Source organism: Passer domesticus (genome assembly GCF_036417665.1).
Source record: "Passer domesticus isolate bPasDom1 chromosome 8 unlocalized genomic scaffold, bPasDom1.hap1 SUPER_8_unloc_1, whole genome shotgun sequence".
NCBI lineage: Eukaryota > Metazoa > Chordata > Aves > Passeriformes > Passeridae > Passer > Passer domesticus.
Window position 1 is genome coordinate 1,341,659 of NW_026989900.1, and position 21,743 is coordinate 1,363,401.

Genomic DNA, 21,743 nt, shown 5'->3' on the forward strand with positions numbered 1-21,743 from the left:
TGTGCTGCCAGGCCAGCACTGCCCCTCTGGGCAGAGACAAAGCTGAAAGGCTGTCCCATTCCAGAGGAGCTGGCACTGAGCCTTGGCAGGGCCTGGCAGGGCTGGAGCCGGGTCTGGCCTGCTGTCCGGGGCTCGCTGCCCACCAACCACCCCCACCCACAGCGCTCCGTCCTCCAGAGACAGAAGGGTCTGTGTGTGCCAGGGCTCTTGGATGTCTCTGTATCCAGGGACAGAAGGGTCTGTGTGTGCCAGGGGCTCTTGGATGTCTCTGTATCCAGGGACAGAAGGCTCTGTGTGTGCCAGGGGCTCTTGGATGTCTCTGTATCCAGGGACAGAAAGGTCTGTGTGTGCCAGGGGCTCTTGGATGTCTCTGTATCCATGGAGAGAATGCTCTGTGTGTGCCAGGGTTTCCATAATGTCTCTGTACCCATGGGTATGGGATGAACACGGACAGTGAAAGTGTCAGTCACGTTGCTTGCACACTCCTTCCTTTGTGTACAAGACACATCCATGCACACCCCCACATATTGGTATATTAATAGGATAGGGATGGATAGAGACTTCGCACAGAGCTCTAACTTTGGCATAACCCACCCTTTAGCCAGAGACCAGGGGATTTTTTCCCCAGCTCTGTGTGAGATGTCCAAGAGCTGAAGGAGCAGCATTCAGAAGCAGTTTCAGGATTTTTACGCCAGAAATAGAGCTCACAACCATCCATATAACTCACCATATTCATCGGGATGGGCTGCTGCTTCTCTAGGAATATGGCCCAATGCAGACATGAGACTTGGAAAAATCCCAGCTCTCTGTGGGTTTGTGCAAAAGGGGGAGCAGCACAAACACTTTGTGCCTGCCTGGGGGCACAAGGTCCAAGGAGCTTTGGTGGCAGAGGGTGACCTGGGCTGGTGGCAGGTGAAGTTCCATTCCATGACATCTCAGAGTGGCACAGGACAAAGATCCAAGTACACCCAACCCCACTGATGAAGTCCTTGGAGTGCTGCACATCCTCTAGGAAAAGCTGCTGTCACACAATCCATTGGGATTTATAACTTTCATTTGCAACACTTTAAATCCAAATTTCAAACTGCAATATTTTTACACTCAAGACACAGTAATGCATAAATGCATAATAAATCTTTCAATTTCCTATTGATTCAATCACAATTTAAAATAACATAATATTGCAAACAAAACCAAGAATCTTTTAAAAAAGTGATGCTGAGGTCAGTAATATGGATCCATGCCATCAGAACATTTACAGAGTAACTGTGTTCTCTTTTTAAAAAGATCAGTTACCTCTTAATCCAAAGTTAGAGAAGATTTTCACTACACATTTGTTTTTTGTTTTTATCTTTCATGTTTTTTTATTTTCTTTTTTGTCCAGTGTTTTTAACAGAGAACTCGTCCTACAAAAGGAATGTACAGCAAAATGAGAAACATTTCTGACAAACAATGAAAATGTCGGCTCCTCCTCTGTTTCCTTTTCTCTGGATACCCTGAATAAAAAAATCTAGCAGATAGGAGCAGAGGTCTGAAGTGTTTCATTTGGACTGTGCTGGAGTTCAGCACTGCTGACATGCTGATCCAGTCAAGAGCTGCAGAATTCTTTTGCAGATCTCGAACTCTGTGTTTGCAGGCACAGCACCGGCAGTGCTGACACACCAATGCACATGAATAACTCCGTTATTCCCTCTCAGAATTCGGGCTCTGCCCCAGCACGAGGTGCTGCAGCCCTTTGCTCCTGGTTCCCATGTGGAGCAGCTCCCTTCCTGCTGGCTGAGCTGCTCAGGCAGAGCCCGGCAGCTCCTGGCCCTGCAGGGCTGAGGCTTTTCCCCATTGCTGGGCACAGACTGATGGAGCAGCACTACTGAACATGGGGGCACCCCCAGAGGGACCAGGAGCAGCTGCCTTTGGCCACCTGAGGCTCCAAGGCCCAAACTCTGAGCAGCCAGGGCTGGAAGAGACTCGCAGGCTCCCTGGTGGCTGTGCTGCCCCACTTGTGCCCGGCCCAGCTTTGCTTGGGGCAGAGGGAGAACAAGGGGCAGCTCCCTCCCAGCCCAGCCCAGGGACCCCTCCAGCCCCAGGGCTTGGGGCACTGTCAGCACCTGCTGCTCCAGCCACCGCTCCTGCTGGCCCTGACAGCAACACCCAAACTGGGACTGATCCTGAGGGAGCAGCAGCAGGGCCTGGATCTGATCCCTGACTCTGGGGCAGGGCTGGACAAATGACCCCACAGCAGCAGCAGCAGCAGCAGCAGATGGAGCTGACTTTCAGCACAGCCCCTGCCACTCTTCCCTCCCATGTGCAGCGGTGTCACAGCAGCCTGAGGCACCTGGGAGCCCCCAGTGCCAGCAGGGACTTGAGATGGCAGCCCTGGGCTCCTAGAGGTTGTGCAAGGAACAGAGCTGGGGACTCCCTGTCCATGAGGAGCTTCCAGATGGAAAAGGCTGCTGTGACCAGGCAGCTCCAAGGCCACAGCAAGGAGAATCTCAACCACTGGATCTGTGCCAGTCCCACAGTCCTGGGCAGCAGCCACTGAGCCCTGGGGGAACAGAGGGCACAGCAAGAGGGACAAAACCAGGCAAGGTCAGAGACTGGAGAGAGCCATACCTGGGACAGGAACAGCAGCTTCACTGCACTCTTGGAGAAAGCTCTTGGCTGGTTCAAAGTGCTGAAAGGCATGAAGGACAGAGAGGAGGCCATACCAAACAATGCTCCTGTTTCCATACTCTCCCCTCTCTGTGTCCCAGAAGGAATTGGATGAAATGTGTTCTTCTCTCCGAGTTGTCTCGTTCAGCATGAGCAGCTTAGCACCAGCAGCTGAAGGAGTTGAAGCCTCAGGCCACAAGAGCTGAGCAAGAGGGGACTTTCTGAGCAAATGAGTGCTACTAACATGGACCTAGCTGAATTCAGCAGATAGAATCATGGAATCACAGAATCCTTTCTGTTGGAAAAGACCTCTGAGCTCACCCAGTCGAGCTGGTCACACAGCAGTGCCAAGCCCAGCACTAAACCACGTCCCTGAGGTGCCAAGGCCTGGACAACAGCCCTGAGTGAGGCCTGAACAGCAGGCCCTGAGCCAAAGGTGGCCTCTGGATGAACCTTCCAACCAAAGGTTATCTTTGTATCTGTTCACTGATGAAATATGCATGGTCATTAGCACTGTGATAGATGTAGCCACTCATTAGTAAAACATGTATTGATCTTTCTGTATTTGCAAGGCAGACAAGGCCATGAAATCTGACATCTGGCCTTGTTTGGGGCTGAAGGATCAAAGTCACCTCCCTTGGTTCCTCCTTGAGCCCTGGCCAGGCTTTGGGAGGGACCCAAGAGAAGGATGAAACCAGATGTTCCTGCACTAGAAGTGCTGTCAGTTTGTTCATTGAGCACTGTCAGAGCTGGGCCCTCTCACAGCGAGGTTGGAGCCTCACCTGTGGCTGGAGGCACCTGCAGAAATTCCCAGTGTCCAGGAGTGGCTCTGCAGCCCTTGGCTGGGACAGCTTCCCCCAGCTGCTCTGTGGATCTGGGGATGGTAAAGCCTGAGGGTAAATGATGCTAGATCTTTCTTAATCACTGTAGGCAATCTTTGGTGGTGATGGTTGGGTGCATTGCTGAGCTGCTCCTTTTGTGATCCTTTGCTGCTTTCAGCTGCAGTAAATGACACTGACTCCTTCAGTTGGAGACTGTGTCTTGGTGCTGACCCTGCCCACTGGTAAAACAAAACTGGTAGAGTCTGGCCAGATCACAACAAAATGTCACTTGTTAAATGTAAATGTGAGGGATCAGTGCCATCAGAAATTCCCAGATGGGAAGCCCTTCCCTGGAGTTGGCTGGCTCTGGAGTGGGCTGAGGTCGCAGCACTGTGTGAGCAGTGGGGCAATTGGTTAAAAAGAATCTGAACTCCTGGATGTCTTAAAATGCATCCAAAAATTGCATACAGAAAAGGGAAAGAACTTGTGGGTTTGGGCAGATGAGGATGGATTTGTTAACAGTACCTTGGAAACAGCACCTTCAGAAGGAACAATTCTTGTTGGAATGCTCCCACATGGAGCAAGAGAAGAAGGTTTTAATTTTGAGCTCCGATGCATTTGTGCAAGTGAAATATTAATATAATAAATAACTATGTACATATTTATAGTATAATAAGACCTTAATATATATATTTATATATATATATTTTATATGTATGTCTATACTTGTCTAGCTATATCTATATTTCTATATCAATATCTATATCTACGTATAAAATAGTAATAATGTGAAATAGTGCTGACAATACTAATTTGGTAGCTTTGGCTGCCCAGGGATGTAACATTAAACACTCTACAGAAAAGAATTGGCCAGGACCCTAATGTCAGAGGTAAACTTTGTGAGATTGTATACAATGAAAAAAGGAGGAGGGGATAAAATTGTCTATTTTTACAGGGTTTGCTGATACTGTGATGCAGAGTGCTTTGTCTGTTACTGTGAAAAACACTGTGATTAAGACTGCAGGGTTTTTCATGTACCAGACTATCCTCAAGCTGCAGGATTTGCTGAACGGGTGAAGGGGTTGTTAAAAGAGCATTTGGAAAAATGAGGAGATGGGAACCTGTCCCCATGGAGAACCCATCTCCCAGATGTGCTCCATGCCCTTAACAATGGCCCACTGAAGAAATAGAAACCCCTGGCTGTGCACGGCTGCACCCAATTTGCACCTACAACCATGGGCAGTGAGGCTTGGACTGCCTGGGAAATTGTTCTGGGTGTGATGGCCCCTGGCAGGGCCAGCCCAGAGGCTGCAGGGTTGGACCTTCATGCATTGGAATTAATGAGGATAAATCCAAAGCAAATGAAAGCTATCAATACTGAGACAGGAATTCAGATTCCTCCAGGACACTTTGGTTTGGTAACTACTTGCTTGGAGCTTGGCCTTGCAAAGTGTTCATGTCATGGGAGGAGGAAAGGAGGAATTGATGCTGAATATAAAGGAGAAATTACAGTAATTCTGTTAAACAATTGTCAGTAAGACTGGATTAGTCAACCCCATAACAGGGTAGCACAATTATTAATGTTGCAATTTTAAGCACGATTGTGAAAAATGGAGATCCACCTCCAGTCATTACCATTTGTGGAGATAAAGGGTTTGGATCCAGCAGTCCTAATAATGGAGCCAGAGTGTGGGCCCAGAGGCCAAAAGGCCCTCCCAAGGCAGCTGAAGGAACAGCTCCTGGGAAAGATAATATTGAATCCTGAAACCTGGGCAGGAACAATGGGAATATGTCCCTGCAGCCAAGTATTCTGTGTGAGAACAAGTAGGTATTACAGGATACTGTTTTACACATCCTGCCAGACCAAATCTCCTTGTTTGGCCCAATGGCCCCTTTGGAAAATGCTCTGATCCACAAGGCTCCATGTGGAGGCTGCTGTGACACCGAGGGACTTGCACAAAAATTCCGTCCAGGAGCCGGGGTGCCCTCACGGACTGGGACCCGGCCCCCTTCCAGCCAAAGGGGAAAGGGCCCCACCAAGCCTTGTTAGCCACAGACAACATGGTAAAGCTGAACAGCAAAGGACTTGGGGGCATTCTTCTGGAATTAAAAAGGCACCACCTCCATGGACAACACAATTTTTGTTCCTATCTCGAATGAGATTTAGAAAAAATTAAGAACAGTGCCACTAAAGTACTGTTGATGTCTGTAAGTTGTACCTTGATAATCAGCCAGAATCTTTGTTTGCCACAAACACCTCCAGTGTTTCACCAAGGGATTAGTCATCAAAATTTAATGATCAGTTCTTGCAATTTCAAGATCAGGGTAGCCAAAGTACTCCATGTCAGTAATTGCTGGGTATGTTCTCAGCTGAAGTTGGGAGGAATGGGGTTCCCTTGGAGGGCTCACCCTGTGGGGTGGCCAGAATTCTGTCCATGGGCTCTGACTCGTAACTGTCAGTGAAGGGACAGTTCAAGAAAACACAGGAATACAATGGTCCGTTTGACAGGATTCACTAAGATTTCCCTTCAGGAGAAACCGAAGCCTGTTCTAGTTACAGAGGCCACAGTGTGAGGGGATTTTTGTGCTTTACCATCACTCCCCATGTCAGTAGAATTTGGGCTGCTGGAGCTGGTCGGTGTCAGTGTTACCCCACTCCTGGCTGCAGGGCCACCATTTAGGCTCCTTCAGCAACAACCACAAGGAAGACCTGGAGCCTAGAGAACATTTTCCTCCCAAGGCGTGCCTTGGGTTTCAGAAAGCAAAAGATTCTGGTTCATCCTGTGCTCCATGTGTGCTGCCCTGTACTGTGTAGTTGACTGGCTGGATTATTAGAAGAAGTAGCAAATGATGCTGTTAAAATGTCCAGTAGCACATCCTATGGGCTCCAACAAACACAAATGGGGACTCCACAGAACCGCATGGCCTTGGATTATCTGCTTGCTGGCCAAGGAGGAGCCTGGGCTTTCATGGCACAGGAATGTTGCACTGCTGTCAGTGATGGGTTTGAAGGCCAACAGTCAGCAATCACCTTGACAGAAAGAGCAGGAGAAGAGTGGCAGAAAGAAGAAAATTCTTCTTGGTGGGATTGGCTTCAGGGCTGCCAAACTGGAGGCTGCAGTGAAATGCATTTGTGGCAGTGTCTGTCATCATTGCAGTGTGTGCACTTGGTGTGCACTCTAACATTCCATGTTTGAGTTGTTGTGACGCTTTGTGCTGGAAAGTGGAATATTGAGACTTGTCTTAAAAGAGACAGTCTCAAGGAAAGAGAGGCATTTGATAAATAAGGGAGAATAGTAGCAACTCTTTAGGCATGTTTGAAAAGGAATGTGAATAGCTCTGAGTAATGAAATGTAACAGCACTTATTTGAAGCACAAGGGGAGATGCCTTTATGCCTAATATCTAAATCTAAACTGTGTTATTGAAAGAATGGTTATGAAGGTTGTAGTTCATTGTAGCTCTCAGGGCCCATCCAAGTAGCAAGGCCTGAACAGGCTGGGATCAAGGCCTGAACAGGCCCTGAGGCAAAGTTCATCTCTAGATGAACCTTCCAACCAAATGTTATATTTGTATCCACTCACTAACAAAGCATTATTAACAACATGATCAGTGGGTGTGTTCCTCGATAAAACATGGATTTCTCTTTCTGTATTCAGAAACCAGACAAGGCCCCATCTGGCCTTGTTTGGGGCTGAAGGATCAAAGTCAACTCCCTTGATTCCTCCTTGAGTCCTGGCCAGGCTTTGGGAGAAACCAAACAGGAGAATGAAACCAGATGTTCTCACACTAGCAGTGATGTCAGCTTGTTTGTTTGACAGTGTAAAAGCTGTGTCCTTTCACAGAAGGCTTGGAGCCTGGTTGCCTGCAAAGGTGGAGGCACCTGCAGGAATTCCCAGTGTCTGGGAGTGGCTCTGCAGTCCTTGTCTGCCCCAGCTGATGTGTGGATCTGGGTGATGGTAAAGTCTGAGGGTAACTGGTGATGGACCTTTCTTTAATCACTGCAGGCAATCTTTGGTAGTAATGACTGGATGGATTGCTGAGCTTCTTTTGTAATTCTTTGCTAATGATTATGTGCTTTGCTGAGATTATCCTTTTGTAATTCTTTGCAGCTGTGTATTATATAAATGACAGTATTCCTTAAGTTGGTGTCTGTGTCTTTGGTACTGACCCTGCCCAGTGGTGAAACAGGGCCCCTTGTTGCCTAAGAGTTACCTGGGAAGGCAAAAACCCTCACTCCAACATTCCCCCTGTGTTCCTTGTTCCCCCCACTTCATACACTGAACACGATGTCCTGTGGTCTGGGGTATCCCTGGGGTCAGTTGGGGTCACCTGTCCTGGCTGTGTCCCCTGCCAAGCTCCCCACAGCCCCAGCCCCTGCCCAGGGTGGCTGGAGGAGGGGCAGGACAGGCCTTGGCTCTGTTGCAGCTCAGCAAGAACAAAACCATCTCTGTGTGCTCAGCCCTGTGCTCAGCACGCGGCCCAGCAGTGTCTCAGTGCCAGTGTCTGTGCCCTCAGTCCCTGCCAGGGCTTTCCATGGCAGCTGCCAGGACAGGTGACCCAGGTGTCACCCCCAGTGAGGGCTGCCATGGAAACAGTGCCAGCACTGCCCCTTTCTGTCTGGCTGAGCTGGCCTTTGGCCCTGGCAGTGCCCTTTGCTGCTGGTTCCTGGTGCCTGAGCAGCCAGCGCGGCACAGGGCAGGTGGCCATGGCACAAGCCCCCAGCAAGGGATCCCCTCTGGCCCTGGGCAGTGACAGCAGCCCTGAGCAAGGGGCTGGCGCGCTGGGGTCGGTACAGTGTCCATCCAACAGTGTCTTGCAATGGCCCAGTGCAGACTGGGATGATGATCCACCCTCACAGCTGGCCCAGGGCAGGTCTGAAGTGCCCTTCCCCACAGCCTGTCTGCACAGAAGCACTTGCTGGGTGCTCTGCATTTCCCTTCCCTCACTCTTGGGTCTCTCCCACACCTCCCAACTCAGAGCTTTCAGCTGCAAGGAGTTCAAAGCTGGTCTGTCCTTCAGGAGTTGGTCTAATTCTGCCCTGAGCAAACTCTGGATTTGTGTTTATTGCAGAACTTCCTGTGTGTCTAAAATATTCCTTGCAGGGTTCTGCCTTAGGGAAGGGGAACCTCCTTGGTGGCAGCTTGGGCTTGGCACACACTTGAGGAGGATGTCTGTTTTCAATGGGGAAACTCAGGAGTTTTAGATTGCTTCAAAATATAAAAGAAACTGTACCCTCTTTGGCTGTGTACAGCCAGTTCTCTGAGCAAAGCAGGTCCCAGGTGAGTGAGGAGAGACAAAATGGGCTTGGGGAATGTGGAGCAAGGTTGTCCACGCTGCATCAGACCTCATGGCACAGCTTCTCTGAGCAGGCCAGAGCTCCTTAGGAGAGTCCCTGCTGGATCAATATCAGTCACTGAATGCTGCAATCACCTCTTGTGTAATAAGAACAGCAATAAAAGACACCCTTTAAAATAGGAATACATACTTGCTAGAAGCTCTTTGAAATATTTCTCCATAACTGAAAAAGTAAACCCTCCTAATGAACTGCAGTAGAGTGGAGGTAAATCAAGGCAGAGCCATGGTTTAGCAGGACTTGCTTGATGCTAACAAGCCCCATGGTGCATTTAGAGCTGAGCCCTGGAACCTCAGGACCTGAGAGGAGATTGTACAAACCTGTCCAGGAGTCCAAGTCAGAAGAAAACCTCAAAGTGTGTCAAGGCATGAATGGGTCCCACTGAGTTCCATCCCAACACAGGCTCCTCATGGACTCGTTGGAGGAGAGAATTGGGAGCCAGGATGGCACAAAAAATTCTCAAAGACTTGGTGTGAAAAGGAAAATCCAAAGTAATTTAAAAACCTTGAGTACCTCAAAGTATTAATGAGCCCCACAGAGTGTCAGTACAAAGATCTCAAGGGACTTGTTAAAGCAGATAATTGGGGCCATGATTGCACAAACCTCTCACAGAATCTGCATCAAAAGGGAAACATCGAGTACCTTAAAATAACTGAAGTACCTTGAAGTATTAATGAGCCCCACTGAGTGTTGTTACTGACAAAGCCTCTCCAGGGACTAATTACAGCAGATAATTGGAGGCCATGATTGCACAAAACTCTCAGAGACTCCAAGGCAAAAGTAAAACCCAAAATTCTTGGAAAAAAACCTGCAGTCCCTGGGAGCATTCAGGAGCCCCCAGGGCCATTCCTGAGCAAGGCTCCCCAGGGATTCCTTCCAGCAGATCCTTGAGGCCACTGGGATGTGGGCTAGGGAGGGATGCTGAGGGCAGGACAAGGGGCTGACAGTGCCCAGCTAGGCTGGGGCTGTGCCAGGAGGCCCCAGAGCCTCAGGACAAGGTGTCTCCTCCCTGCCCTTGCTGGCACAGACCCTGCTGCTGTGCCCCAGGCCACCAAGACTTGGCTTCTCTTTGTCCCCACCTGGCATCAGTGCCTCCAGTTCTCTGCACTGCCTGGGGCCTGGGGACACTTTCTCAGTCGTGTCCCTCAGTGGGACCCATTAAAAGTCCAAGAAAGTTTGGAGTTGGATTCTGCCTTGGAGTTGTGGAGAGGTTTCTTCAGCTGCCTCTCAGGGACTGATGTTCAGGGCCTGAGCACAAAGCCCCAGAGGGTCATTAAAGTCCTTGTGCTGTGTCTGTGCTGCTGAGCTGGGCTGGGCTCCTGGCACAGAGGCAGCTCCTGGTAAGCAAGAAGAGCTTCAAAAGCACATTTCTCTTGATGAGCAGCTCTTCTGCCAGCCCAGCAGGGCTGGGGCACTGCCTGCAGCCAGTCCGGGCACAGCCCAGAGGCACAGAGAGCTTCAATCAGTCAGGGCTGGGAAGGTGCTGAGAAGTGCCTGGGGCAGAATCACTGCCAGCCCTTGGCACAGGAACCTCTGGCTGCAGGACAATGCAGCTGCAGCTCCTGGAGCCATCTCCTAAAGCTGGAACATCCCAATGCCTGCAGACCCTGTGAGTACAACTCTGAGTATTTCTGCTGCAGGGGAGGTGAATTGCTCCTGAATCTCTGACATGCTGGGGGCTTCTTATCAGTCACAGAATATTTCCAGGACAAGGATTTTGATAAATATGAGGAAATTTCTTGAGACTTTGCATTCAGTTTCATACTATTAGAGAATGGAAGAAAAGGGAGATCAATATTAAAGGTTTATTATGAATTATATTATGAGTTATGAATTATTGAATTATTATGAATCATTAATTAAATATTAGTTATGAATTTTGACAAGTGCTTGAGACATCCAAACTGTTACTTTTAGTGATCAGTAGGTTCACAACAGATCCATAATGTTCCTTCAGCCACTCTGTCCATGGACAACACCAGCATCACCTTTGCTGGACCCATCAGGCTCAGTCTGAGCTGTCCTTTCTCCAAGCTGCAAACAGACTCTGCCCCCACCAGTGCCCTGCAGACAGGCAGGGTTCTGTCAGGCCAAGGAGAGGGCACAGAGATTTGGGGTCTGTGAGTGCTGGCAGGGAGAGATCAGGCCCAGGGAAACACCTGCAGGAGGAAAATCTCCAGGAAGCAGAGAGAAGATCAAGCATAGAGAGGAAACAAAAGCCAGCAATGCTGTGGCAGGGAGAGTTTAGAGATGTCCACAGGATCCCCTCCAGTGCAGCCCCTCCCTCTGAACAAGCCCCCTCCCTCCTGTCCCCCAGCCAAGCCTCTGCCCTCAGGGCTGGGGCTCCAAGGCGTGAAGCCCCTCCTGTGCAGGCAGAGCTGCAGCAGAGCCGTGGAGCAGCTCTGCAGCCCCGGGCCCAGTTCCCTCTGCAGAGCACAGGGCTGGGAGCAGCTGCCCGGCCCTGGGGGCTCTGGGAGGGGGCACAGCTGGCTCAGGGTGATGCTGTGCCCAGTGCCTGGCTCTGGGCAATGCTGTCAGTGCAGCCAGGGAAGGAGCTGCATCTCCCTTCATCCAGTGCCAGCATAAGGACACTTGGAAGTCTCCCTGAGATTTCAGTCCAAGCTGGGAGCTTCAATCCAGGATGCAAACCTGTCCTAGAGCATCTCTGAGTTATAGGATTGATGGGGAAAGGCAGTGGTGTTCTGACACTGAAAATGCTGCTGGGTTGGTGAAATGAGTAAAGTGAGTCCTTGGCTACACATGTGGAGGTGGGCTGTGGTGGATCCATCTGCTCTCAGCAGTACCTGGTGACATTTTAGGGGAAGCATGGGAAGGTGATCACCCCAGAGCTGAGAAAGGTTAATGCCCAGAGAAAATCTGAACAGGTCAGAATGACAGACCATCTCCCCTCACTCTCCACTCACCACTTTGCCTCACAGAACTTGTTCTGTTCTCCCTGAGTGCAGCTGAAATGCTGAGGGTTTCTGATATCCAAGAATACTAGGAGAGACATGAGGACAAGCTTCAAAAGAAAGTCTCAGAAGTCTTAAACACAGAAGCATGCCCTGTGTGTTAAAGAGAAGGGGGTATGGGAAATGGCCTTGATTTTGATTGCAGGCATCCCCTCTAACATGTCACTTCCATTTTCTCTATGAACAGGTCCCCATGTGCAGCCCCAGGAAATGCCCAACAGCAGCTCCATCAGCCACTTCCTCCTGCTGGCATTGGCAGACACGCGGCAGCTGCAGCTCCTGCACTTCTGCCTCTTGCTGGGCATCTCCCTGGCTGCCCTCCTGGGCAACGGCCTCATCATCAGCGCCGTAGCCTGCAGCCACCACCTGCACACGCCCATGTTCTTCTTCCTGCTCAACCTGGCCCTCAGCGACCTGGGCTCCATCTGCACCACTGTCCCCAAAGCCATGCACAATTCCCTCTGGAACACCACGACCATCTCCTACACAGGATGTGCTGCTCAGCTCTTTTTCTTTCTCTTCTTTATCACAGCAGAGTTTTGCCTCCTGACCATCATGTGCTACGACCGCTACGTGTCCATCTGCAAACCCCTGCACTATGGGACCCTCCTGGGCAGCAGAGCTTGTGCCCACATGGCAGCAGCTGCCTGGGCCAGTGCCTTTCTCAATGCTCTGCTGCTCACAGCCAATACATTTTCCCTGCCCCTGTGCCATGGCAATGCCCTGGGTCACTTCTTCTGTGAAGTGCCCCAGATCCTCAAGCTCTCCTGTTCAAATTCCTACCTCAGGGAATTTGGGTTTCTTCCTGCTAGTGCATTTTTAGGATTCGGTTGTTTTATGTTCATTGTTTTCTCCTATGTGCAGATCTTCAGGGCTGTGCTGAGGATCCCCTCTGAGCAGGGACGGCACAGAGCCTTTTCCACCTGCCTCCCACACCTGGCTGTGATCTCCCTGTTCATCAGCACTGCTATGTTTGCCTACCTGAAGCCCCCCTCCATATCTTCCCCATCCCTGGATCTGGCCCTGTCAGTTCTGTACTCGGTGGTGTCTCCAGCCCTGAACCCCCTCATCTACAGCCTGAGGAACCAGGAGCTCAAGGCTGCAGTGTGGAGGCTGATGACTGGATGCTTTCAGAAACATTAAAGTGCTGGCTAATTTTGAGAAATCATTTCTAATAAATGTCATCTTTGATACTTCTTTTTGGTTTCGTTTTGCAAGTTCTTTTCCCTTTGTTTAGATTTTTAATCGCGTCCACAAAGAAATGTCATTGTTTGTGCCCTTTTTCATGTTGTTTCTCTCCACCTTCCCTATGGCCACAGACTGTGAGAACGAGGGGCTGTGCTCTCGGTCGCTTTAAAGGAAATAAAGGATCTTCCAGCAGAGTTTTCTGCAGCGATGCCCTTTTGTTGCCTTCTCTGGAGCTGCAGCAGCAGTGTCTGTGTGCAGAGCTGGGGCAGATCAGTGCTGGCCCAGCAGCTGTGCCCAGCAGCAGCAGCAGCACTTGGTGTTGCCAGTGCTGCTGCCGTGGCCCTGCCCCGCTGCCCTGGTGGCCCTAGTGTTGCTGCAGGGCCTGAGTGCTCTCGGGGCCGGGCACAGTCCTGGGGGTGGCAGTGCCGGGGCTGCAGCAGGGACAGGCCATGGGCACTGCTGGGGCAGCGCTGACGCCTCAGGCCAGGCCCTGGGGGCTCCAGGCTCCTTGCCCAGGCTCTCTCAAGAACACGGCCAGGCCAATGCTCAGCACAGAAAAGCCCCAGGGTGAGCAGCCCCAGGCTGGCCGTGGGCAGGCTGGGGGCAAACAGCATGGCTGGGGCTCTGCAAGGGCCCTGGGGGAGACGGGAAGGAGTAGCAGAGCAGGGGCTGATCCATCCCCAGTGTGCTGCACAGCCCAGGGCAGCGTCCCAGAGCGTCCTGATGGAGCTGCCAACAACATCCCCCCTCTGCAGCCCTGGCCTCTCCCCCAGCTCACACAGGTGCCGCATCCTTGCAGGCACAGCCACGGCAGCACTGGCTCAGGAGCCCCTGTTTGCATTGCACAGGGCAGGCAGGAGCACACCCACGCTGGTGCTGTGGGGACATGAACCTGAGGGAGCACAAATGCCATCAGCCCCTGGGGCCAGCAAGGGCTGGGGGACACCAGGGAAAGCACTCAGCTTTGTCCTGGCCTCTGCAGTCAGCCTGAAAGTTTGTTCCCATCAGCTGGGAGTTTCCTGTGCCACTGCAGACCCTGTTGCTCAGAGCCATGGCTGACTGGCAGCCATCCCCAAACTGCCCTCAGCATTTCCTTGGCTTCACCTTTGCTTCCTTTACTTTTCCTTCTACAAATTTCTTCCTGTTGCCCAGCCCTGTTCCCTCCCCTGCAAACAGCCCATCCCTGTTTGCCCTTTCCTCTCTGGCCCCACTCCCCATTCCAGTTCCTGACTTGGCACCATGGGAACATCCCTTGGGGAGCAGGATCATCCTCCAAGTGCTGCAGGAATTGTCTGCACACTCCTGCAGTGCCTGGTGCTGCTCCCTTGCCAGAGGCACCCCAGGCCAGGGGGGCACATCTGGGCTTCTGTGTCTGCCTGTGGGGCTCCCTGTTCTGGGCAATGAGGAGGAGCTGCAGAGGCTCTGCAGGACTGACAGGATGGGCTTTGGGCCTAGGAGGAGAAGCTGAGGCACCTGGGCTGCTGGAGCTTCTGCAGAGGAGGCCCAGGGCTCATCCTGCACCTGCCCCAAGGGTGGTTTCAGAGAATCCCAGAATCAGCAAGGTTGGAAAAGACCTTGGAGATAATCAAGTCCAACCTGTGTCCTGACACTGACTTGACTTCCCTGAGCCTCCTCTTCTCCAGGATAAACAACCCCAGCTCCCTCAGCCGTTCGTAACAGCTCTTGTGCTTCAGACCCCTTACCAGCCTTGTTGCCCTTCTCTGGACATGCTCCAGCCCCTCCATGTCCTTCATAAATTGGGGGCCCAGAACTAAATATAACACTGGAGGTGCCGCCCAGCCTGTGCTGAGAACAGGATAAGAATCACTGTCCTGCTCCGCTGGCCATACCATTCCTGATCCAGGCCAGGAGCCATTGGCGTTCTTGCCCACCTGGACACACTGCTGGCTCATGTCCAGCCTGCTGTCCATCAGTCCCTGCAGGTCCTTTTCTGCTTGGCTGCTCTCCAGCCACTCTGTCCCCAGCCTGTAGTGCTGCATGGGTTGTTGTGGCCAAAGATCAGGAGCTGGCACTTGGTCTTGTTAAACCTCACCTTGTTGGATTTGGGCCCTGGATCCAGCCTGTCCAGGGCCTTGTGCAGAGCCCTCCTCTCCTCCATCACATCCACACTCACACCCAGCTTGGTGTCATCTGCAAATTTGCTGATGGTGCACTCAATGCCCTCATGTAGACTATCAATGCAGATATTGAAATCCACGCTGGCTGGCTCTGATCCCTCGGCCATCCTGTAGGTGCCCTGTGATGGCACTCAAGGTGATCTGTTCTATAACCTTGCCAGGCACCCAGGTCAGGCTGACAGGCCTGGAGTTCCCCAGATCCTCCTTCCAGCCCTTCTTGGGGATGGGCTCACATTGGCACCTCCACTCTTCTGAGACCTCCCTGCTGAGCTAGGACTGATAGTAAATGATGGAGAGCAGCTTGGGGAGATCATCCACCAGCTCCATCATCCCTCTAGGATGGATCCCATCTGCTCCCAGAGGCACCTGTGAGCACCTGAGTGGCTCAGCAGGTCCCCAGCTCCTTCCTCCTGGATTCCAGGGGGCTGTTCTGCTCCCTGTGCCCATCTACCAGCTCAGGAGAACACTTGTCCTGAGGATAGCCTGTCTTATTGTTGAAAACTGAGGCAAAGAAGGGGTGAAGTACCTCAGCCCATTCTTCATCTTTGGTAACCATATCTCCCACAATAAGCAATGCAGGTTGTCCTTACCCCTCCTTTTGCCATGAATGTGCTTATAAAAACATTTTTATTATCCTTCACAGAAGTATCCAAGTTAAGTCCTAATTGAGCTTTCATTTGTCTAATTTTCTTTCTGCACAAACTAACAACAACCTTAAACATTTCTTGATTTACCTGCCCCTATGTCCAAAGATGCTGCACCCTCTTTGTAACCCCTAAATTCCTGCAAAAGCTCCATGCCTAGCCATGACAGTCATTTCCCCCTCTGGGTCATCTTTCTGCACAAAGGGACAGCCTACTCTTGCTCCTTCAAGATTTCTTTTTTGAAGTGTTTCCATCCTTCCTGGAACTCGTTTTTATGAGCTGTTTATCTTTAAAAAATGAATACCTGATTTGGTACTCCCCAAAACTGCATCCTCAATAGGCCAAACGCTGCCCTTAAAAGTCCAGGGCAGAAAATTTATTGATGCCCCTCCTTCTTTCACACAATATTGAAACAACTCATAATTTCATGGTGACTGTGCCCCAAACAGCCTCTGACCAGCCCATCTCCCACCAGCCCTTCTCTGTTCATGAACAGCAGGAGACAGAGCTTTCCTTGGGAGTGGGAATTGCAGGAAACATCCCCAAAGTGCAGCTTGGAAGGTTCAGGCTGGAGCTGAGGAGAAAGCAAAGTCCCTGCCAGGGTAGAATTGTGGTGCTCGAGGTGTGGCAGCGTGAGGCTGGGCCACGGCCGGCTCTGTGTGCCAGGAGCCGGCAGCGCTGGGTGCAGGGAGCCCAGGGAGGGCACAGAAACGCTGGCTGAGAAATGCTGGGGCACAGCGAGAGGGGCGAGTGCAGCCGGCCAGGGCACAGGAGCAGCACGCACAGCGGGCACAGCCTGCAGGACAGATGGCCGAGGGCTGGGCAGGGCTGGCAGGGCCACAGGCACCCAGGCCTTTGTGCCCTGGGCTCGGGCAGCGCCTCTGGAGGCCCCACAGCAGGAACTTTCCTGGCAGGGGCTGCACTTTGGCTCTCCCTCGGCCTACCTGGCCAGGCTGGCAGGGGCTGCAGGTTGATGGCATTTGTCCTTGCTGCCCCTCACATCCCCCTGCCCCACAGAGAGCCCCGAGCCACCCGTGAGGGACAGGCCCTGCCGGCCCAGGCTGGGCTCAGGGCTTGGCCTTTCTGCTTCCCCCAGCCAGCCCAGGCCTTGCTCAGCATTGCAGTTCCCTGCCCAGAGCCTTGGGCTCCCTGCACTCCTGGCCTCAAGGATCTGCTCTCACCAGTCCGGGGGAGCCTTTGGCACTCCCTGCCCTCACTGGGGCCCAGCCATGCTCCAAGGCACTTGGAGTTTTGCTTCTGACTCCTTGAGCAGCTTCTTCATCCTTCTCTCAGTGCCTGAGGCTCCTGGACCCAGCCCCAAATCCACCATGGGGCTGATTAAAACACAGAAAGCCCTCAGGAGCTCTTTGTCTTCCTTCAATTGTCCTCCAAGCCTCCAGGGCTTGTGAAGCTGCTTGGAGTCAGTCTGGAGTTCTGTTAAGGAGGGAGATTTCAAAGTGCACCGACAGCATGATGTTTGGTTTTAATCACGTTTGTGGGTTTTTATTTTTCAGTTCAGAAAAGAGGTGAAAGAACGATTCCCCAGATGATCTTGATGCGGAATGTCTCCCCAGGAGATCTGGGCATGGAGAGGAACAAGCCCCTTGCAGGCTGACCAGTTTTGGACAACCTGCTCCTCACCCCAGCCTCACCATGTCTGAAATGGCCCACCTGGGACTGACATCCCAAAACATAAAAAAGTATGCATTTTTAAAATAAATAAGATTGATTAATTTATAAAATTATAATTATAGTTTTTTAATTTATATTAGTATTACTGTATATTTCTATTACCTTTGATATTTATGTGAAAAATTGAATACATTTTTAGCAATCAAAAAATTATTTGTCATTGGTTTTAAATAAAAGAATTCCTTTCATTAAATCATTGACCACTATTGGCCATTTATTTCTCCTTCTTAATGCTAATTAGTGCTATTTTTAGATCTTTTGACATATTTTTTTATTATTTTCACGCACAGGGTAAAAGGGGCCACTTTGGGGTCCCTAGAGACATTTCTGGGGCACATTTGGGGCAGTTTAGGGTCTGGGCAGTGGGATAAACAAGTCCACTGAATTTAAGGATCAAATAATTATCTTTATTATTTTTGCAAGCAAGAATAAGCAAGGACAGCGCTGGGCGGCCCGGAGTCTCTGCTCCACTTTGGCTCACAAAATTCCTATCCCCTGAGTCCACCTTTTATTGCCTTCTTCTCCGGGTTTAGGGATGACGTGATCTGTCTTCTGCACTTGCTCATTCAGTTGCTAGGGGGTCTTTTTCTGCCTTCTGGTGGTCGTGGGATGAAGGCTTAGTCCCCCTTAGTCTTCCTCTTTGTGAACGCTGAGTGAACTTATGCCTTATAAGGCATATCTGTACAGAACACTATACACTTTTCTGCAAGCTAAGCAATTCTTACTAGTACTATACACTTTCTGCAAGCTAAGCAATTCTAGCGAGTTTAAGGATTGTTATTACAGCTGCTTCTCATTACTTTCCTTTCACAAGGCATAACTTTACAATGGAATTCCCAAAGCACTATAGTAAACCAGCAACCATATGTATCTGCACAAGAAGTTTTTTTGGCTATTTAACTATTGTTTTATAACATATAGTTATTTAGCTATTGATTTAATTAATGAACAAATGTATTACTACTTATTACAAATCCCCCATTTCTTTTTTTACCAGTTTGGTTCATTAAATCTTTCTAGTTCTTTCCTAGCAAGCATTAAATGAACTGCCGCATCAGTTAAGCTCTGTGCACTAATTATAGGTGCTAACTTCCTTAGTTTTTTCATCATATTCCAATTCATAATGAATAGAACTGCTGACAAAATAAAACCAAGCAGTCAATATCAACGGAACAAAAATGGGATGGCATATACTGTTTAGGACCCCTGTGGCATTAGGAGACAAACCGAAAAGGGTATCCCACTGGATGTCACTCTGGAAATGCCAGTGGCTCAGCTGAGAGCTCTGCGAATGACTGACACTGCACTGAGAGGGGCCACAGTCCTGCAAGGGGCTTTCACCAGGAGCAAACAGCAGCCTGGAGGGTGGGCAATGCTGGATCTGTACCACTGCGTGCTCATCCTTCACCTGAATGTGGAGCTGCCCCCAAAGTTGCCATGCATCACTTTTTCTTTTTCTCCTGTTGGGTATATTTTGGAGCAGCTGTTCTATGTGGCTTTTGATGGTGATCCTGTGGGAAGCAGCCATTTGCCTGCTGTGCTCTCCTCACAACTAATACTAACTCTTCATTTCCTTTGGTTTTATTTGGCGTTTTTTATCTATTTGTTTGATTGGTTTGCTGCATGGGTTTGTTTGTTTAATTGACTGGGTTTTTGTCTGATTTGGTTTGAGTTTTTTTTTGGTTTTTCATAATGACTGGTGAAGTTGGCAAAGCCAAACTCAAGATAATGTAAACCAGGATCAGCTTTTCAGAAATTCCTTTTGGCTGGGTTTAGCTGCATCCCCCAGGCTCAGGATCACTAGAATATTTTCAGGTTTTGCTCTGCATATCAGCCTCCCCAGACTCCGCTTGGTCTTTCACAAATGGAGAAGACAATGGACATTGTGCCAAGCTTCCTTTCAAACAGAAAAACCTGGGGCAGCATGACAGAAAAGAAGAAAAAGAAATCACCAGTTAGAACAGAACCAGTGTCCCACCATCTTCCTCTCCACTGTTATTAATTTTGTACATTTAGAGGCAAACCTGGGTCTAAAGCTAGCATCTCTCAGTTCCTGATGCTATTTGCTACCCTGCAGCCTTGACTCGCCCTGATGTGACTGACTGCTGGGCAAGTGGGGCTGGGGATGCTCAGCCTGGAGAGAGGAGACACTGGGAGACCTCCCTGTGGCTGTGCAGGACTGGAAGGGTCCCGCAGGAAAGAAGGGGACAGAGTGTTCAACAGGGCCTGTGCTGACAGGACAAGGGGGGATTGGCTTTCAACTGCAGCAGGTTGAATGAAGCTGCATCTAAGGAAGCTGCTCTTTTCCACTGGGGGTGGTGGGGCACTGGCCCAGGCTGTGCACAGAGGCTGTGCATGCCCCATCCTTGGGAACAGGGCTCTGAGCAGCCTGCTCTGGGGGAAGACTGCTCAGCTTGGAACAAGATGTTGTTCTTCAGGCCCCTTCCAAGCCAAACCATTCAGGGACTCCATCATTCCATGGTCCCCACTGTCCACTTCAGATGGAGCCTGGGAACTGTGATGTCACAGCCCACGCTCCAGCTGGAACGTCCAGCGCCCAGCAAAGGGCACAACACAACCCTTGGCTGCTGTGTTCGCACGCTCTGCACCTTGCTCCTGCCCACTCTGCTTGTCACCTTTCCTCAGTCCTGAAAGATCCTTAGTGCCTGGATTTCATCATCCAGCCCTGCAGGATGCTCCGCTTTGTTCTGGGGAAGGTCTGGTGCCATTCCATGGAGGTGGACACTCCCCACCTGCCCGGGTGGGCTGGAGCTCTGTGGGCATGGAGTGGGACAGGGAGCCCACTCTGAGGTTTTGCTACTTCTGCAGGCTGTCCCAGATGGAGAAGAGGAGATGGAGGTGGATATAGAGATTGATAGAGTGGAGGACATGGAGACGGAGGGAGCAGACACTGGAGAAGAGGAGATGGAGGTGGAGGTGGTTGTGGAAGAGGAGATGGAATTGGATATGGAAGAGTCCATTGAGGACATGGACATTGATTAAAAAGGTGAGGAAGAGGCCATGATCTTGGCATGAAGAGCAATGCCAGCAGCAGGACAGGCAGAGTGGGTCTCCTGCTGCCAGGCTGGGGCTGGGCTGGGTGCTCCCTGCTCAGGGACATTGTACCCAGGGCACTGGATTCTGGTGGCCATCCGCAGCCTGTCCTGTGCCTGCTTTGCTCCACACAAGCTCCATGCCAGACCCAGCCAGGCTCAGTTCTGGTAGCAGAGTCCTGCTGCTGGGCCAGCTGTGCCAGCCTGGGGGCACATGCAAGAGCCCTCTGTGCCTGACTGGAATGACCGTGGCATTTGCTTTTCTTCCAGGTGCGATGGACATCATGGAGGGAGATGCCACCTTTTTCTACATACGTTTTACACTTTGATGTTGTCTTTAGGATATAGGTTTTATGTTGTTTGTCTTCTGTAAATACGTTTCATATAATTTTGTTAGATAGGTTTTTATGTATATATGTTCTATCGATTGTTGTTGTTACAAATATTCTTACAATGTAAATATGTTCTCTATTTTTGCTGCTGTTCTTCTGTAATAAACAAATTTTATTTTTCACACCCCAGTTCTCCTTGCATTTGCTTCAGGCACAGGCAGCATTTTGCAAAGTTGTAGTTTCCACTTTCTCCAGGTTCCTAGGGCTGGAGGTCCCTGGCACAGCCTCCCCAGGAATGGGGGTCCCTGTGCACAGAGGGGTTCCCCTGACAGAGGTGAGCCTCTGCTTGCAGTTTCTCTGGACACACTTGGGAGCTGTAGGAGCAAAGCCCAGCGTGCCCTGGCCCATGGATCCCATGTTGGAGCAGGGCTGAGCCTGTGTGCTCCTGCAGAGCCTCAGCCATGGCTCTTCCCTGGGCAGCCCCAGGGCTAAGGAGGGAGCACTGGGCTGTGGGCAAGCCCTGCTCCTGGGCACCCTGAGGGGCTGGAGCCAGCCTGGAGGGAGCCTCAGCCCTACAGGGACCAACATTTCCTTTGGAAACCCCCTCTCTCCCCAGACTCTGCTGAGCACAAGAATAATTGATCCTCCTAGTTAAAGGTGTGGCATTAATTGGCACAAATGTGTCCCTTGCACTTTCTAGCACAGCAAATGTCAGTGCTTGTAATCCCTGTTCTGCACACTCTGCTCAGGCAGCAAAACATCTGAACCTGAGGCAACATCTGGCATTAGCACCAACCTGCAGAGAGCTCCAGGGGGAGAACCTACCCCCAAGCACCCAGAGAAATACTTGACACTGATAGTCTGGGGCAGAGCTGAAACTAAAGTATTTTAATGCCAAGA

General features: G+C 50.7%; 3 protein-coding genes and 2 long non-coding RNA genes across 5 annotated transcripts in view; 4 read left to right on the top strand and 1 right to left on the bottom strand.

Annotated features, from left to right (window-relative positions):
• LOC135291591 (zinc finger protein 239-like) overlaps window positions 1–21,743 on the top strand; it is a 208,789-nt gene that overhangs the window by 157,002 nt on the left and 30,044 nt on the right. The window lies entirely within an intron of this gene.
• The window catches only part of LOC135291570 (zinc finger and SCAN domain-containing protein 2-like), a gene marked incomplete at its 5' end in the record, with an annotated part of 173,284 nt that overhangs the window by 135,683 nt on the left and 15,858 nt on the right, over window positions 1–21,743 (top strand). The gene's annotated exons all lie outside the window — the stretch shown is intronic.
• On the top strand, window positions 12,007–12,942 carry LOC135291594 (olfactory receptor 14C36-like). Its single transcript, XM_064405875.1, has one exon. It carries the CDS (start codon window positions 12,007–12,009, stop codon window positions 12,937–12,939), a length of 933 nt encoding a protein of 310 aa, XP_064261945.1. The 3' UTR covers window positions 12,940–12,942.
• LOC135291624 (uncharacterized) lies at window positions 17,844–19,940 on the bottom strand. The gene is made up of 2 exons (XR_010354392.1): window positions 19,483–19,940; window positions 17,844–19,372 (listed from the first exon to the last, which is right to left on the bottom strand). It is a non-coding gene; the product is annotated as an uncharacterized LOC135291624 (long non-coding RNA).
• LOC135291613 (uncharacterized) lies at window positions 20,038–20,908 on the top strand. Its single transcript, XR_010354381.1, has 3 exons — window positions 20,038–20,175; window positions 20,288–20,465; window positions 20,782–20,908. It is a non-coding gene; the product is annotated as an uncharacterized LOC135291613 (long non-coding RNA).